This window comes from Argiope bruennichi, chromosome 6 (genome assembly GCF_947563725.1).
Source record: "Argiope bruennichi chromosome 6, qqArgBrue1.1, whole genome shotgun sequence".
NCBI classification, from domain to species: Eukaryota; Metazoa; Arthropoda; class Arachnida; order Araneae; family Araneidae; genus Argiope; species Argiope bruennichi.
In genome coordinates, this window is record NC_079156.1 from 59889729 (window position 1) to 59908815 (window position 19087).

At 29.2% G+C, this 19087-nt stretch overlaps 1 protein-coding gene across 2 annotated transcripts in view; it reads left to right on the plus strand.

The window, feature by feature from the left end:
* The first annotated feature begins 3114 nt into the window (after nt 1–3114).
* The window catches only part of LOC129972751 (inactive dipeptidyl peptidase 10-like), a 471231-nt gene continuing 455258 nt past the window's right edge, over nt 3115–19087 (plus strand). For both annotated transcript variants that reach the window (XM_056087000.1, XM_056086999.1), the window contains exon 1: nt 3115–3486. In XM_056087000.1, the coding sequence (XP_055942975.1) occupies nt 3454–3486 (33 nt within the window). In that variant the 5' untranslated portion in view covers nt 3115–3453. The remainder of the gene's footprint in view (nt 3487–19087) is intronic.

Here is a 19087-nt window from a genome sequence, read left to right on the forward strand (position 1 = left end):
TATTGTAAAACGTCAAAAGTTAAGAAAATCTATGATTTATAATGATTTGGCATAAGAATAAAAATAAAACTCAAATTTTAAATATGAAAAAAAAAACTAATGGCTTTTAAAAAGTCAAAAAGATTTTAGTGATTTCTCACCCACCAGGGCCTATAAATTTAAAATAGGCGAATGAAAGAGAGTTAAACGATCAGAAATAAAATTAGACATTGAGTAAGAATATGTGTAATAGAATTAATCATTCCACAGTTCTTACAATGAGGTGCCCGTTCACCAAAGAATAAATGTCTACGTGTACACCTTGTGTGTACAATGCGCAAATGTATTAGGTTTAATTGAAAGAACGAACGAATGAATACAAGTAAAAATTTCACTTTCTATGTTTGATGAAATATATATATAATATTTATCCTAATTTTTATTATTTTTTTTAACCTATGAAGTTTTTTCAGCATGACATGGAAGTTTAATTTTTAGCAATTTATATCTTGTTATTTAGAAGATGTTATTTATATACTATTGATTTATGTGCCAGACAGTTGTTGCTTTATATCTTGTACTACTTTTAGCCATAATTCATTGGTTATAGTATATTAAAGTAAATATTATTGCTAAACTAAGGGTAATTAAATTAAAAAGTATTGGAAAACTACGTATGAAGTATGAAGCATTGATATTAGAGTAGAGTAGTCACCTTCGAAGACCAGATGTTAGCCCACTTTATTAATTTTACCAATCTAGTCATGTGAAATAACTTTGTCAACCTTAAATTTATTGTAGAAAGAAAAATATTGTTCTCAATCATTCCGACAAATTTAACAAGAGCATTTTGTTAATTAGCAGTGTTTGCAAAGTTGAAAAATTTATTGATGAAGTTGATACAGTTTTATGCCTTCTAAATTTTAATTTTAGATACTTCTCAAAACTAAAGGATACGGGCCAATTCATGACCTAGCTTGTCGTTATGAGCATTCATATATAATTTTTTAAAAAGGCGAAATTGGTTCAATGGTTAAGGCTGGGGAATTGTCATGTTGTTTTTTCTGTAGGCAATTTACATTGGTGAAGAGTTTTTTGAAAATTTTCTAAAATATGGAAATTTGCGCAATGTATATTGCCTGTGGTCTTGTCCCTTAGCTATGGCATAGCTAAGGGGCATGATCTTTCACGAAAGAACCAAAATTAGCGAAATCGATCCGTGGATTGGAAAGGGACATTGCTTCATTTTTTGCAATTATTTTAAATATATAGAGATATAAGAGTTTCCTGTTTTCAGTATTTTTTAAATTGTACTTCTAAATTAATTACAATTTATTCACGGTATTAAAGTAGCATAAGAAATTGTTCACTTTGAGGATATTGACTTTTGAAAGTGATTTGCTCTATCTTAAGTTTTGATAATTATCATTCTAATTTGAAACTCATCAAATGAGCATGCCAGTATGAATTATGTAGAGTAAAAATTAATTATTCATCGGCAGACTGCAACGACTTTAAATTTCAAGCAAATTAATTTTTCAATTTCAATTTTTTAAAATAAGAGATGTTTCACTAATTTCGATAATAATATGTAAATGCTTGAAATGCCACAAACTCATAAATTAATTTTTAAAAATATAGACAATAAGATTCCTCATAATAAAAATATGCACTTTATTTTCTCAAAAAAAATTATTACAAATGTAATTATTCTATAAAAATTAATTTTATTGTAAAGATTTGATTTTTTTCAATAATATTTATAAGCATTATGTATCCAGGAAACCTCTTTTTATTTACTTCTGGTGAAATATTTTTTATAAGACTATTTATTGTAGAAAAAGTTATGTTTCAGATTTTTACTTTTTAGTATACGAAATACGTAAAAAATATTATAATCGTCAAAAATCCCATTTCGAAAATTTTAGCGAATTTTGACTATTTTAAATTACTTTTACATTATGAAAAAAATTATTTTTTATTATATTGAATACATTAATACAAAAATATAATATAGTTAATATTTGTGAAATAATACAGTAAGGCATATATAACTATTATGTATTTTAATTAAAACTTATTTTAATTGTTTATTTAATTAATACAAAAATATGTATTTTAGTTTTTAATATGAGAAAAATGTTATTCAAGCCAGTGAATTTTATATATTTTGAATACATAATGTATATAAATAAATATAACAATCATAGTACATTAATATAAAAATAATAAATTTCTTGGTTCTTATTTAAATAATATTATATTAGCAAATTGTTAGGCGCTTTTGGAACCTTGCACCCTTAAGTTACAGTTAAGCCATTGGATGATTCTGGAGATGACATTATTATTATTTTGTATATGTGTCTTTATATCCGGAGCATTGATATTTGATTAAGATATACTCAGTGCCAAAAATATCCAATATTATATTTCTCTTTTTTGAACTTTTATAAAAAAAAAGCATTGATTTATATTTTTCTAATACCTAAAAAATTATTTAAATTTAATAATTCGATAAAAAATAATGAAATATATAATATAATAATTCAGTTTCATGTTTTAAATGATGCTTCAATTTCTGTCCATGGTTCTATAGTATCATCAGATATACATTTCATATCATTTTTTATCAATCAATATTTTATACTTTTGGTATTTATATAATTTCTACTAAAACAACTGGATAAGCTTAAAAAAATTGTCTAATTTCCTCAAAAAAAATTATTATTTTTTCACCCATAATTAACTTGCGCTTACTTATTTTTTTTCTTTTGATTTAAACATTCCTTTTATTAATAAATGAAACTTCCCTTTATATTTCCTTTATTATATTTTATCTCATCCATTTCCACTTTTCAATTTTTAGATAGTTTCCACGGATATTTTGTAAAACTATCTACATTGCCATTCATGAGTCCCCGTCATTTGATTCATTAAAAATATTTCATTTCCCCTCCTTTTAAAACAATCAATACGATATCATCTTAATTGCCTGTTTCAATTTACAGATTTCGTTACGATTTGCATCAACAGATGGCGCTGTCACTTTTCCGAATTGTAAACTCTATTGATCTAGCTCCACACAACAAGCTAAAGAGTACGCTTTCCTGTCCAATAACACAGTCTCTAAAACACTGCAGTGGGCTTAGAATTCCAACACACACCGCTGCGAGAAGAATTCAATAAACAGCATTCTCTATCAACTTAGAATATTTTAAGGCAATCTACTTTTTGCCAACTCTTTTTCCAAGTCTTCCCCCTCGGATGGAATTTTGGCGGAGTTTTTGCGCCAAAAATGATTTAGCTTTAAAGCTCCGAACATTTCTTCTATTATCTTTTCCAATTTCTTCACATGTTACTGTTATCTACTGTTAATACTTTTAAACTCTTTTACTAGTGTTGGATGTTATCAATTTTATGAGTGCTAAGGTGAGAAGTATAAGTGGATAACAAAAATATATATTTAAATAAAGGATGGCGGATAACTATGCAAGTTACGATGAAGAGGTAGGATTTAATATATAACATTTTCCACTCTACCCTTTCCCTCTTTAAACTAGCAATAACTACTTGAAATTATTAGCAATTTCAAGTGAAAGTAGATACAACAGTAGATTTAGTTGAAAACAATGTATTAAAATTTGAAAAAGCATTCACGCAAGTAGTATTTTAAAATCATTATAAAAATAGTTACAAAAATGACTAAAAGTCATTTATACCTTTTTTTTTATTTTTTTATTTATTTATTTATTTATTTTTTTTTTGCACTGAAATAATAAAATCGAATAAATGTATATTTTAAAATCCCACGTATAATATTTTGTGTTTTCAAATATATTTTTCAGTAACACTAGAAAACTTTGAATATTTAAGTATATTTGATATTATTTTAATTTCTAAAACAAAAGAAAACACGAAAAATTTTTATTAAATTTTGCATTTTCAAGTTTAGTTCAGATTATTTAAATCTAAAAAAATGTATTTGCTATTTTAAATTGCTTTTGAAAAATAATTCAAATTTTTCAAAACCAATGCGAAATTGGAATTTTAAAAACAATACATAATCCGAAATAAATCTAATAAAAACAAATATATGTTAAATTTTATTAATTAAAAAAAATGCTAACAAATTAAATTTATAACCATGAAATAAAATTGAATAAATACATAATTTAAAATTACAATCAAAACAGTTTGTTTTCATGCGAAGTTATATGCGTTATATAGAAATAAATCATTAGATATATTTCATTAAAGATGTATTTGAATTAATAAACAAATATTTAGTATTTTCTAAATTATTATTAATTCTTAATGCTTTTTATAAAATTTTAATTATTCATATATTATGTTTAGAAAATCGTATTTCGCAAAAAAAATAATAAATAAATAAAATAAAACAACTTTTTATTTTATTTTACTTCCTTATTCGAAAATAAAATATATCAATTGTACTTGAATTCAAAACTGTACATATAGTCTTAGTTACAATTTTCAAAAATATTTTTATAATCAGTTTTCAAAATTTCTTTAATTTTTTTTATTAATAGACTTTAGTTAAGATTAAAAAATCTTATCAAGAACGAAATAAAGCGTTTTTGCTGCACAATATGAAAATTTAATTTAACAAGCACCTCATGCATGTGTTTATGTATTAAAATCTGAATTATTTTATCGGAATAACTTCTAATATGATATACTATAACTACTTTTTAAAAATAAATAACTGGTTTTTATGTTTTAGCTTCAATTTCAGAATTTATTTTTGTACAATAAGGCTTTCTAATTATTTTTAAATTTTTAAAATTCAAAAGAAATATATATTTTGTTTATTCCATGTCTTAAAAATAAAATAATGTGAAAGTTTTTCCATATTTAAAAAATATGTTTTATTCACCGAAATGCTTTCAGATATGAAGCATTTTAATTGTTTGTTCAAGAATAACTTTGTGTTTATTATACCAAAACTCGGAACCGTAAAACTGACTTTTTCTTTTTAAACGCATGTTCAAAATTTGAATACCTTCTAATTTCATTTCTAAATGGTATTTATTTAAAGTTTTGGAATTCCAAAAACAGTTAATTTTATGTCCTATCTCCTAAAAATAATGTTAAACAAGACAATATATTTTTGATATCTGCTTCATTCTATCGAAGTCTGAAGTGTTTCCTTTTAAATGGTTAGAAAGAAATTACATTAATTTTCACAAAAATCGGAGCTTCCTTCCTGAATTTGTTTATTATATACAATTTTAAAATATGAGTTTTTCTAATTATTGCTAACGATTTTTTTATTTCAGGTTTAGAAAATATTTCCTCCCGTCACCCTCCCCCCCCCCAAAAAAAAAAAACCATAATTCTAATCCGTGTTAGAAAAGCACAACGGTGCGATGAACTTTTTTTTTTTTTTCTAATTTGCGCTGTTTTATCTAAATTTCTTCTTTCAATTTTTTTTTCTTAAAATGTTACGTTATTGAATATTATGAATTATAATCCTAAATGGTTATTTTCATAACTATAAATTAAGTCTTTAAATAACATTTCGAACTCAAATAATATTGTAAAAAGATAAGTTTCTATTCCTGGTTAACACTAAATACGATGGTTAATATACAAAATATATAAGTTTTGCCTTTGCATTAGTAAAACGTGTAAGCAAAAATATTATTAATAATATATATTAATAATGTATATGAAAAGTAATGTAATAATAATACGTATTGAAAACATAAGTTATCTTTTATAGAACCATACTTGTTTTAGTTCAATGCTAAAAATTTGGTATCAGAAATATAATTTTTGTAAATTATAATTTCAAGGTATTCAAGTATTTTTTTTTTTTTGTTGTTGTTGTTGTTATTGTTCTCCATTCAGTTTGCTCATTTTAATCATTTAGTTCTTTACTTGATGAATAAAAACAATAAACAGTTTATTTCCGATTTATTAAATTATAATCGTTAACTCTCAACCTGAATAATAATGTAATCGATAATAAAATTATAAAATTTTTATATAAAAAATTTTTAATTATAAAATCTATTACTACTGAATTTCTTAATTATAATTCTTTCTTTTTTTTAGTTTTGAAAATAACTGTATAATTTTTAATTTGATTCGTATATAGTTTTTAATTTAAAGTATTTGGAATTTAATATATTATTAATAATTGTTTGAAGTAATTTAAATTTGGAAAAATTCATATTTTGTTAAAAAACTAAACCAGAAAGTAAAAGGAACCATCTCCATTTAAACCATAAAAATGTTATTTTAAAATTATAGTACTATTTCTACTACTTTCATTATAATAAAATGGGCTTGGAATCAGGTTAGAACTTTTCTGTGCAAAAATGCATTTTTTTTAAATTTAAAATATGCAGTGGGATCATTAAATTATCTCAAATAATTATGCTCTTTCATTTATACACAAATGCTTATTTCGATTATTTTGACTTCATATTTTTTTTGTTATTTTTCAATAACAAGCGTGAATTTTAAAATAGTTAATTTCGATGTATATAAATATTATAATATTATTTATAAAAATGTTTTTTCTGCTTATGTGAAAAAATTTAACTGTTGATAATAGTTGATAATGCACGGAAAATATAATAGAAGTTTAAATGCTTCCTAAAAATTATTTTAAAAAGATATTCTAATTCACACAAAAAAAAATTCATTGGTCCATTTCGAGAGAATAATATGTGCGAATTTTTTATTTAACACATTATATATTTTCAAATTCAGCTTAATATATGCAGAACATATTACAAAAATGATAAACAGTTTAATATGAAAAGCAAAACTGTACAAGTTTTTATGAAAAAACAATATTATTCAAATTAAATACTTAAATAAATGCAATATATTCAAGTAGAAAAAACAACCTTTGAATAAATTCCTTAATATGGAAAACCATTTTTAATGTATAAAATGATTCACAAATTTTTGAATTGTGAAACTCAACCATTCATATTCAACCATTTATTGTAGAGAAAAAAATCGTCTGGAATTCCTTAATTCAGTATAATTTAATTTTGTCTCCTCTTTCATAACTCATGCATGTAAAAATGCAGATTTTTATGAAAGATTTGCCGTTGCTTTTTTAATATTTATTACGTTAAATCATGTTTATTTACTAAGATAGCATTTCTTATTTATAAAATTTAATGTTTGACTTCAACTTCTGTAGTAGACAAATATTAAATCTTTTAAGAGGAATTTAAATACACATAGCGAAAAAGGAAGTTAAAACGTCTTCATTAAAATTCTATTTGGATTAAAATTTTGAAAACAACATCCATTTCATTTTGATAAACATAGTTGTTAATAATTTAGCAATTTGAAATGAGTTTTTTAAAAGTAAGCGGAGTTTTTTGAAATTGTTAATTCAAGAATACGTTTATAGAATAATTCAGAAAATTAAAAAATAATATGCATATAAAAAGGTTATTATAAAATACGAATGTAATTTAACAAAAAAACTTAGAATGTTTATTTATTTCATATACTTGTTTTAATATATACTATCTATTATCCTGTTGTACCAAAATATTAGATCTGGTTGCCACAGATTATATATATTATTTGCACTAAAATACCGATTGATATATATAATAATAATATTGTTTTCTTGCAATAGGATCTTCTATATTTCTAATATACACAAATTTTCCAATCAAAACTAATTAATAAAATTGTTTTGAATCAAATATTGATATCTTAATAGAAAAAACACAATGCTGAATACAAAATAAAAAAATTCTGAAAAAAATGCTTCAAATTAGCTCCTGAATCAACGTAAGTATAAAATAATAAAAAATTATAGACCTCTTATCATCAATCTTAGCTATTTATTCTTGCTTAGTTTTCTTTATGCACCTATAATTCGGTTAATTTAAACCAAAACATCTGCCTCAGTTGTTCAACGCCAAAATATAAGTTGGGATTTGCGCATCCGATAATGACGTAGATCAAAAACGCGGGAATAATTATTTAACTCCGCCCAGCATTTGAAATTACAGAGAACAATGATCTATACTGATATCTATACTGATACTTCTTCTTTTTAAATCATTTTTACTAATATATTCATTCTAGTATTATGCTCATTAATTCCAGACAGAATTTTTTTAAATTCAAATAATACAAGCAATTACTTTAATAAGATTTGTTCTCAAGGATTTTTTTTTATTTTGCTTATTATTTTCATACAAAAAACAGACATAAGAATTTCCACATTTATTATTTGGAAATTGAAAATTGAAAATCGAAATTATTATTCCACATAATTTTTCTATAATAATAATTTTTTAAAGTGAAAAATCCTTGCAAATGGTTTTATTTTATTATCATTTCTTAAATGTTTGTAAATTCTGCACATAGATATTTTTGTTTTTCCTGCTGGAAATATTTTGGTATTTAATAAAATTCCCGTAACATACCCATCAAATCCTTTGGTGACCAGAATGGTTAACGGATATGGGGGTATGAGACGGCGTTCTGTTCTATATTACGCCTACTTTATTCAAGTTCTATGAATCTGAGTGATCACTTACAGATGAGAAGCGCATGAGCTTTTCTTTGTCAAGGATCACTGAAAAACTTGTCTACTATCCAAGTGGCACTTGCTATGTTTTCCACATTGCACTTGTCGTCCCACTGGTGTGAGGTATAAGTTTGAAGAGGGGGTGCCAGTTCAGGTGTCGTCCTCTTCATCTGATCACGGTTCAAAATTATGAGGTCCATTCCAAAATTGTCCTAATATTGCTTTAAAACGGGACGTTAATATAACTAAATTAAACTAAACCACACTACATTTTCATATTACGACTAAATTCTTCAAGTATTCTGTGAATATGCAATCAGATATTGATAAAATGCGCATGAACTTTTCTTTGCCAAAGGTCCCTAGCAAACTTCACACCTGCCATGATTATGATAATATCATCAACAGCATATACAGATCCATTTTTGATCTATTGAGAGTATGATAAGCACTTATATACCTTTTACTAGTAAAATATTTTGGTATAAATGTTTTGTCTCGGAAATAAAAAAAACAAAAAAAAAACAAAAACATTTGTCATTACTACCTTCTTTATTTTTACATTTCACTGATAATAAGCAGAGTAATAATTATAAATTTCCAGAATTTAAGAAATTTACCTTTCATGATGAATTTGTTTGAGCATGCCAGATAAAAATTCAAATATTAATGGAAACTCTTCCACAATTGTTCAGTAAAAGCAATATAATACTAATGCAGTTTAATGCGTTATTTGCAATTAACGCGTTTATGTATTCTAAAGAAAATAAAATCATGTTTATTAAAATACCGAGTTTACAGTAATGTAAATGAATGCTTAAACTAATGTTAATGTCATTATCATGTAGCCTAATCAAAAACTCAACTTACATAAAAGATTATCCTAATTATTCTGCATTAGCGTAAGCTGCGTTAGCAGACATAAAACAGACCATAATGTTGACAGCTATCATTATTTAACAAGAACTTTCTAGCATTAGAATCTAGCAGGTTATTGGATTATGTGTTTTGTCTGAAATAACACTGCTCAGTTCTTTGCCGATTCGATTAAATTTTAAGTTCAAATTTTATAATTCATAGAAATATTAATGTATTGTTATTTATTTTTAATTTATTTTGCTATGTCTTTAATGAAGTATGCAACGAAAAAATAGCACAATCGGCAATAAAATTTTGGAGATTTTGTTGCATCTCCATCTTTAAGATTCTCTTGATATTAAAATAATATTTTAAAGTGGCAAGGTTTATAGGTTGGTATATTATCAGAAACTACATCAAACAGCATATTTAATATCAAAATCGTAGGCAATTTTCTAGGACAAACAGTTGAATTTAAAACTGACATATTTGGTATGCTTTTTTTTTTCTCGGATATTAAATTCTTTCTAAGGAAGAGTTATCCATAATTTCAATAAGATTAAACTTAAAAATTGATCTATATATATAATGATATTTTAAACTCTTAATTTAATCTAAATTAATTTTCAAAACTTTATCTTAATTTAACCATCGTAACTTCATTCTAAAATATCTCTTATTTCGTGATCCAATTCCACTTTCGGTTTAATTAATTCCTTTGTAAAAATAATGCGCCAATGCTACGTATCAAATGAAAGTGATCCCGTCGGTGCCCTTGAAAAGGTGTCAAAAGTCACCACGCGTATTGAATTGGCGCGTGGCCGGAAATCCCATCTTATGTAAGGCTAGTGATCATTTGTTCGGCTCTTTTATTTATTTATTTATTTATTATTTTTTTTTTTTTTTGCCTTTTTCCTTACTTCTGCTTTTGTGGCGCACTGCGTCTGCTTGTAAATAAATTGCTTTCCCGAGATGGATATTAAAGAGAGAATAAAACAAATTAAAAATCCAAAAGGTCTCTTCACTTCTTTGAATCTGCATTCTGCTTCAAACAAAATAATGTTACATATTATTTAGCTGACAGGATTCGAAATCCATAACAAATATTTAACTTTTTTCCTTCAATAACATCGGATCATTATCGCTTTAACTTTGCCACAATATTCGATAAATGTTTTTTGTTCAGATTATTGGTGTTATATTGTTGTGTAAATTTTAAATATAGAATAAGTCTTGTGGAATCAAGCCTAAATTATTATCATTCTTCGATGCCCTGATTAACGGTCCTAAGCTTCTTTTGGGGGGTTAGTTACGTCTATGTCTCCTTTGGTCTGTTTATGTAAACACAATTCAAATGCAAAAAAGTTTTTAAAAATTGTGCTGTAAAATTTGGTTTAAATTGTCTCTACACAATTTTATTCCATCAAATTTAAGATGAAATTCATCAACAGGAAGTATGTTTGATCGCCCTTGTTTAATATAAGTTTGATAAGTCTAAGTTGTCTCCACACAAGGATTTTATTCTATCAAATTTTAGTTTAAAAATTAGTTTGATAATCCTTGTGTATGTAAGCATAATAGCGCAGAAAGAATATTAGATGAGTGAATTTTGGTATTAATTCTTTATACAAAAAAGTGTAGATATAATTTTAATTTTAGACCCAACTAACCCGCGTTAAGAACTCCAGAATGTGTACTTGATTATCTTTGCTCAGCTGCTGAATTTAAAATGACGTGCAAAGTGTATTAAATGCATCACACATTTCGATGTGCGATGAAGATACGCGATGAGATCCTTCAAGAGGACCGACCTTGAAGAAGATTCCGCCCCGCCCGAATAAAAAAATACTGAAAACGGATAAAGAATGCTGCATGACCCGACCGCCGTAACAGCAACATTGGTGGGAACTGTGGTTAAGTCCTAAGGGCCATCACCGGCCATAGTACAACCCTTCCCGAAGGAAGTATGTCCCGTCATCGATTGGAGGTGTCAGATCCCCCACCTATTTATGTACCCACCAGGATTGCGAGATCCAATCACCATACTGGAAGCATCTCATCCTCATTTCGAGGTGCCCCCGGGGGGTTATCCTTAAAGAGTAATAAACCTTCTTCTTATTTAAATATGTTTTCATCCTAATTTGTTGCTTTTCTAACAAACTCTCTTTACAAATTGGAACACGACATTAAGAAATCCGGCTGAGATTCGAATCTTATCTTTCAGTTATCTCTAGAGAGGTTTATGGTAAACTCATAAAGGGACATAATTGTATGCTTTGAAACCATTATTTCTGTTTGTTATGCATCATACCTTTTTTAATAATTTGGCGCTTTTAATTCATTTAAATAGATTGATGCCAAATTTTTAAGCTAAACAACTTCAAAATTGGTATTAACCTTAGTTTCAAATTATGCTTAGATTCCACACTATCCTTTATATTCTTATCACACAATAGTTTGAAGGTTTAGCATTTTATGTACACTAGATATACGAGAAAGGTACTGTGTTGAATCTGATATCAAATCCCCGACTCTTCTTCCCTTTAATGGAGAATTTAATCATCCCTCTTTTCCAGACAATTTAAAAGAATCCTAATTTAAACATCGTTCCATCGTCTTAGTTTCCTAAAATGCAAGGCCCAAGGCTTATGTGTTTGCATTTTAGTTTATATAGGTAAGCCAATTTTGGCGACGAGCTGATTTATCATGAATATTGGCTGTGCTTAATTTTATTTGAATCTGCTATGCATAATTTTATGTTAATGATTATTTCAAAAAAGTGTTTTTAAACTTTAATTTGCCATAGGTAGGAATGCCGTGTTATTTTAAATAGCTATACACTTTATCTATGTATTGTGTACATGAAATTTCCTAATGCTGTCGAGTCCCATGGCTTTATAATGTTTTTGAAAACTTGAATGTAGGTAATCTATTTCAAATAGCGTGTTGTCTTTTCTGATAAGGTAGTTTCAGTTTCTGATTCCCTAGCAGATAATTTCTGATTTCCCCGACAGATATTTAGCAGAATATTTATTTCCTTAGCTTTCAATAATTGAATAATATCATGCGGTTAAATATTTAGTAAAATAATAAAGACCGTTTCAAGTTCATGGTAACAGTGAAATTTAATCTTGAGAATTATAAAAAAGTATTAAATAAACTGTAAATTTGACAAAAGTAGTAGGTAAACTGTAAGTATTGTGAAATTTAGTAAACATTGCTTTAGAGCAAAACTGATATGATTAAAAGCATACTATTTGAATTTTATTACGGTATTAAAAAAATTCAGTTTTGAGCAATAATATATAGCTAAAATTTCAAGTTAACTGATTTAAAAAAAATCGCTCCAACTTGCACATTTGCTCTTACTAAAGTATATGTGCTAAATTTGGAAGTGGTTTGTCCTGTATAATTTCAGCAGACATACACACACACGTACATTCCTTTATTACTAGCTTTCTGTATAATTTTTTGTATTTCCATAAAATGTAGTTCAACAAATTTTTTTTCTCTCTATTTTGTTCATATCTTGTAACATTCTTTCTCGGCTATATATTAAACCTTTAGTAATAAAACCTAAGGTCACCTTCAATTTTTAGGAGCTCGAATACGTCTATTTCTCTTTGCGGGGGCGAAATTCTGTACGCCTGAAGGATAGATTGATTTTCCTTACGGATGAAATAGTGTACAAATGTTTCGCTCGTAGAATATTTTTTACATTGTATTTAATCTAAATAAAATTCTTTAGAATCAAATTCTCAAACATTAAGCTTTTAAAATGTCACTTCCTTTGCTTGGATGGAGTAGCAGTGATTTGTTTCTTGTTTACGAAGCATAGAAATTGAAAGTATTGTAATATTTGAACAATTTGAACTCGAGGTTTCGATGAGTTTCTACATTTCAAATCTACCCGAGTCCTAAAAACAAATTATTGGAATTATGTCTGTCGGTCTATCTGTGGACGCAATAATTCTAAAGGCTTTGAGCTAAACTTATTAAATTTCCAGGCACTAAATTTGTGGGAATTTATCAAATTTTGAAAGAAATGCAATTTACAGGAAATTAGAATTTATGTCTGCCAGAATACAAGTGAATGCCATATCTTAAATTATGATCGAAATGGATGAAATTAGGTGCACGAATTTAATACCTTAGTTTTATATTTTATCAAATTTTCAACCAAAACTGCCGTGAGGTTGAACAACTGTCTGTACTCTTGCTTGCATGCAAGAGCAAAATTAAAAGGCTAAATAAATTATTTAAAATTTTAGATAAATGCAGTTTAGTACTCAGTAAATCCATCTATACTTTCGTATACATATAACCGCAATGATTGCAAAATACAAAGATTTCTAATAACACTTTGGGGCACAGAACATAAAAGTACTGAAGTTCGGGGAAAATTGATTATATTAAATCAAATTCACAATAAGGAAATAAAAATAACTATTTATTAATTTTTTTTCGTGCATTTGCATATAAGACTTTATTTAGAATCACTGTGGCAAATTTTAAATAATAAACTGCTGAAAAAAATAAAAAGCTAGGTGGACTCAAACGAAGCCACTACTCCTCAAAGGGTTATTAAAAATGTGTTTGTAATCTTGTTATAGATATTTGGGGGAATGAGGCGCAAATAATCTTGCAAAAGAAAGGGCAAAGGAAAGATGCGAAGTTCATTTACCAGCGGCAAAAATCTGCCTGAATTGCTAAACCCTCAAGATTTCGTTAGATAGATGGCATTAGGAATGGAACAAAGGAGATACAGAAAATTCAGTCCAATTATCCGTAAACTTTCCATAAAATAAATGTAATGGTCCAGAGAAAGAATACAATTTTCTACAGGCCATGGTCCATTCGCAAACTACCTGAAACGATTCGAACTCTTTCCAATAGGTAAATGCAGCTGCGGTGAAAAGGGAGACGTTTTATTATGTTGCAATTATCCCCTCAGTTTCCTATCACAATAAAAGAAATAGCATCTAACTGATATCTTTATAGTATAACCACACTGGTCACTCCAACCTCGGCTTCTAGATTGAATCTGATTGATTGGACTGCTTCGACAGTAAGTGGGAACTAAGGTTGTATCCTAAGAGCCATAACAGACCACAATACAACCCTTCCAGTGGGAAGCACATCCCGTCATCATTGGTAGGTAGCCAATCTCCATCATATCTGTACTCACCAGGCTGGCGGGAACCAATCATCATACCGGAAGCTTTCCATCATCTAATTTTCTGAAATGTCACCTCTCAATAGGGGGGGGGGGCTCTCTAGTATAAATGATCCTTTTCTAATAAGTAAACGTTAGTTAAAACACATCTCTGGAACCGAATCCGAATCAAACTCCTGTGGCGAGGTAGAATGATCCTCACAACACAACTCGAACATTCAGCATTTAAAAAATACATTATTGCTCCTCGAATCCAGAGTCATCATTTAATAATAACTTTTATTTATACAGTAGACTCCCGATTATCCGAGCTGCCGCACTAAGTTTTTTTTTTTTTTTTTTTTTTTTTTTGCTTCCAAGCAAAGAGAAAAGGCTTCCAAAGCAAGAAGCAAACACAAATGACTGATTTCTTCAAAAAGGTGTAGTTTTACAGTTATGCTTTTGTAATTGCATAATACATTACAGTATTAAAACAGTACATATGTATTAATTTTTCTGTGCATCCTTGACGCCTCTCGTAAGTACAAAGCACTTTTCTGTTTTCATTAACAAAATACATTTTAGGTTAGTTTTCAGTGATAATTAAACATTTCCTGCTGTTTATTTTACGTTTTATTGTACATAAAATGATTTTTCAAAGTTGGAATGACTGTTTTCTCTTTTGCTATACCCGTTTTTAGCTTATTTCGGATTATCCGCGATTTTGGTTAGCCGCGGTGACCGCGCCATCCAATTCCGCGGATAATCGGGAGTGTACTGTATATTTCCTTTTTAGAGCTTTAAAACTTTTGTTTCACGTTATATACACTCAAGAGCCAAAACATTATGACCACATGTCAATAACGAGTTGACCCACATTTGGCGCGCAACAACCCGCCTTGGCATGGATGCCACAAGTCCTTGGTAGATGGCCGGAGACAGATTGTACCAAATGTTTAAGCAACAGTCACGCAAATCCGAGATATTGCGAATTGGTGGTCTTTGAACTCTGAGCTGCCGTCCCATGTCATCCCAAAGGTGTTCTATCGGATTGGTATCCGGTGAGTTAGGCGGCCAGGACATTAACTGGAATTCAGCATCATGTTCCTGGAACCACTCCAACACTATTTTAACCTTGTGACACGGGACGTTGTGCTGTTGGAACATTTCATTTCCAGCTGCAAAAACAGAGGCCATGTAAGGGTGCAACTGGTCCGCAATGATGTTCAGAAACCTTGTAGCATTCATGGTATGCTCTACCACAACCACGTGTCCCAGAGAGACCCGAAAGAACGTCCGCCAAAGCATAATACCGCCACCACCGGCCTGTGTATGATTACTATACATTGAGGGAGCAACTGTTCGCCTGGAAGACGGCATATCCTGACACGGCCATCGGCGCGATGCATGACAAACCATGATTCCTCTGACCAGTCAACTCTCTCTCACTGATCCATGGACCAGTCGCGATATTTCCGGGCCCAGCTCAGGCGCAGTTGGCGATGACGCTTGGTCAGCAAAGGCACACGAGTGGGACGTTTGTTGCGTAGCCCCATATCCAACAGTGTTCGCTGAACAGTGTGCTCCGGTACTATTCTACTTTGCCCTGCATTGTATTGGACTGTCAGCTGAGCCACTGTCTGGCCTCGGTTTTGCTTCACCATGCGAGACAGTCTCCGACGACCTTTTTCTTTGATAGCGTGTGAACGTCCAATACCATGTCGTCTACTGCTGCTTTCACCGTCATTCATCCACTTTGCATAAGTACTAACAACTGTAGATCGCGCACAACCCACGAGTCGTGCAGTTTCGGAAATACTTGTTCCGAGCCTTCGAGTCATTACAATCTGCCCTCTATCAAAGTCGCTTAGATCCACAGCCTTTCCCATCACACACAGAAGTAAGTGTAAGAATGGTTCTTCAGACTCTCCAGCAGCAGTTAAATACCACTTCCACCTAATCTCGTGCCTTCCACGTCATCCAGGAGAGTTCATTGCAAAATGTAGGGGTGGTCATAATGTTTTGGCTCTTGAGTGTATATTAGTTTGTTTGTTTGTTTTTCATCCGTCAATTATGTTTATAAGTACAAAACTTGGTCTTAATTAAGTACCTCTCCATTAAGTACTTCTATCCAACTGTGATACCGTTTTTTTATAAATACTGTATCTCTTCGTGCTAAAAGTCGGCTCAGTTACTATTGAACTTTAATAATTTCGTTTCAATACTATACAAATTTCTGTTTGCTTTTCAACCTATAAATTTTGTGACTTGCTTTGTCGCTTTATTGTCAACCTATAAATTTTGAATTATTTTGAAATTATTGTTTAATTATTCTTAATTTATTTCTGCACTTGAAAAGCAGCTTTGTCTTATTTTTATATTTTCTTTATACGAAATTTTTTTGTGTTTCTTGAAATTTTAAATTTGATTCACCAAACTGTAAGAGTGACAAGCAGATCCGTATGATTCTTCCTTTTGCCACTTTAACGAAGAATATCCCTACTACTCTTCTTAAATCCTTTTATCGGGTCCGCGGTGGCCTGTTGGTAAGGCCTCGGAACCAGAGGGTTTCAGGTTCGGGACCCGATTCCACCGAAGAACCGTCGTGTAAGCGGGTCTGGTGCACGTTAAACCATCCGGGCCAAACGTCCCGCTGGTGTGGTTTGGTGTGGTGTGGAGAGGGGGGCATCAGCTCAGGTGTCGTCCTAGTCATCTGACCGAGGTTCAAAATTACGAGATCCGTCCCAATATAACTCTAGTGTTGCTTTTAAACGGGACGTTAATATAACTAAACTAAATCCTTTTATTATCCCAGCTCTGTACAACATGAATTTACTGTCTACATAATAACAATTAAGTCCCCGACTTTGGATATGCAACTTAGTGAGCTTCACGGCCAAATTATTGCAGTAAAGCAACTACCGTGAAGGATTCAACATTTGGCACATCCCTTAAAAGATGGGGTTTATCTACTCCGCTTCATATTAGCACAAACTGCATATCAGAACTTACAAAAAGCGGTGTCGGTGACTTATTGTTCAGTCTTTGTCTGTTACTACTATCGTAAATCTGTGTCCTATTTTCTTTTCAGTCTGTTCAAAAAAGAACTTGAAATATGTGTACTCAATTTTCTTCACTATTTTACAAAACATAAAACATGTACAAACTCGAAAAAAAAATTATGAATGCTCGTTGGATTCACAACTCTGCTCAAGGTCCATAATTTTTATAATGGGAAAAGTGAAGGTGGCATCTGTATTAGGAAGTATGCAAAAAAGTTTCAGTGAAATCACTCTCGTTGGTTTTAGTTTGTGCAGAGACTGATTCAGATGCTGAACCACTAAGCCTTTAACATTTCACTTTTCTCACACAGCTAATTTGTAAGGTGACTAATTCTCTGGAAAAGGGTTTCTTTTCCTATTGTATCACTGCAAATGGGATTAGCATTAGTAATGTGTAGAATCAAAAATAAATCTCTTGTATTCGAGCACGAATCACACACTCATTTTCTTCCAACAACTTGAAACTATGCAAATTTGCTTTTCTTATTTTTTTCGTTGGAATTTAATTTTCAACGATTTTTTTTTATTTGAAACCGTATTATCAAACGGTTTTATTCCTTGCTCGTATATTGATTTAACACTATAATGCAGACGATTTTATTTTTTCATTAAAAAAAATGTAAAGATTATCCGATCTCTGTTACGTAACATCGTATCATGACAATGATTTAGATTTGACTCGCCAATCTTTAGTTTATTCTTTAATTTAGTTTTTTTGTGTTTAGCAACCACGATAGATATAATAATAAAGTTATTAAACCACTGAAAAGTATTCTTGCAAAATGTATAAATAAATACATTTTAAATGTATTAAACCCTTAGAAAAAAATTGTGAGGGAATGCAATAAGTATGTCTAAAAAGCAGGGTTAAATTTTAAAATGGCACAAAATATATTTTTTTCAATAATATGTTCTGGAGAGCAAGTAATAAAATTTTGATTTACATTTAATTAAGAATCTTGTTCAAATTTTGTAAAGTATTGACTTACTTTTCGAACAATCTTCCTTAAAAAGCGTTTGAAACTCATTTTTATAAGGTGATAATCCTTTTTTTATACAGTATCGCACAATTTGCAGATCGCATGCCAGTTTGTAAGAATCATTATATTAAAAAAATAAAATTTTCCTATTTTACATCATTTTTGTAAACCAAAGATTGAAATAGTTCTCATCGTTGCTTTTTATTAACTTTTGGAAATAAAAATGTTAGAGATAAAACCTTAATAATTTTTCATAGATGAGATAATATTTATTTTTAAAAAATATAGAAAAATTATTTTTAAAAATAAAATTATGAAATTTTTACAAATGCCGTTATTGATTTTTATTCACAAATTCTAGATAATTTAGTAATAAGTAAAAATAAAGTTTTATATTGTCTTTCATTGTAGTTTTAAAAAAAAAACGAAAGTGATGAACAAATATTTCGCATTGAATACAGAAAGTTAAGTTGAAAGTTAGAATGAGGCATTTGATTGCTTTCAAATA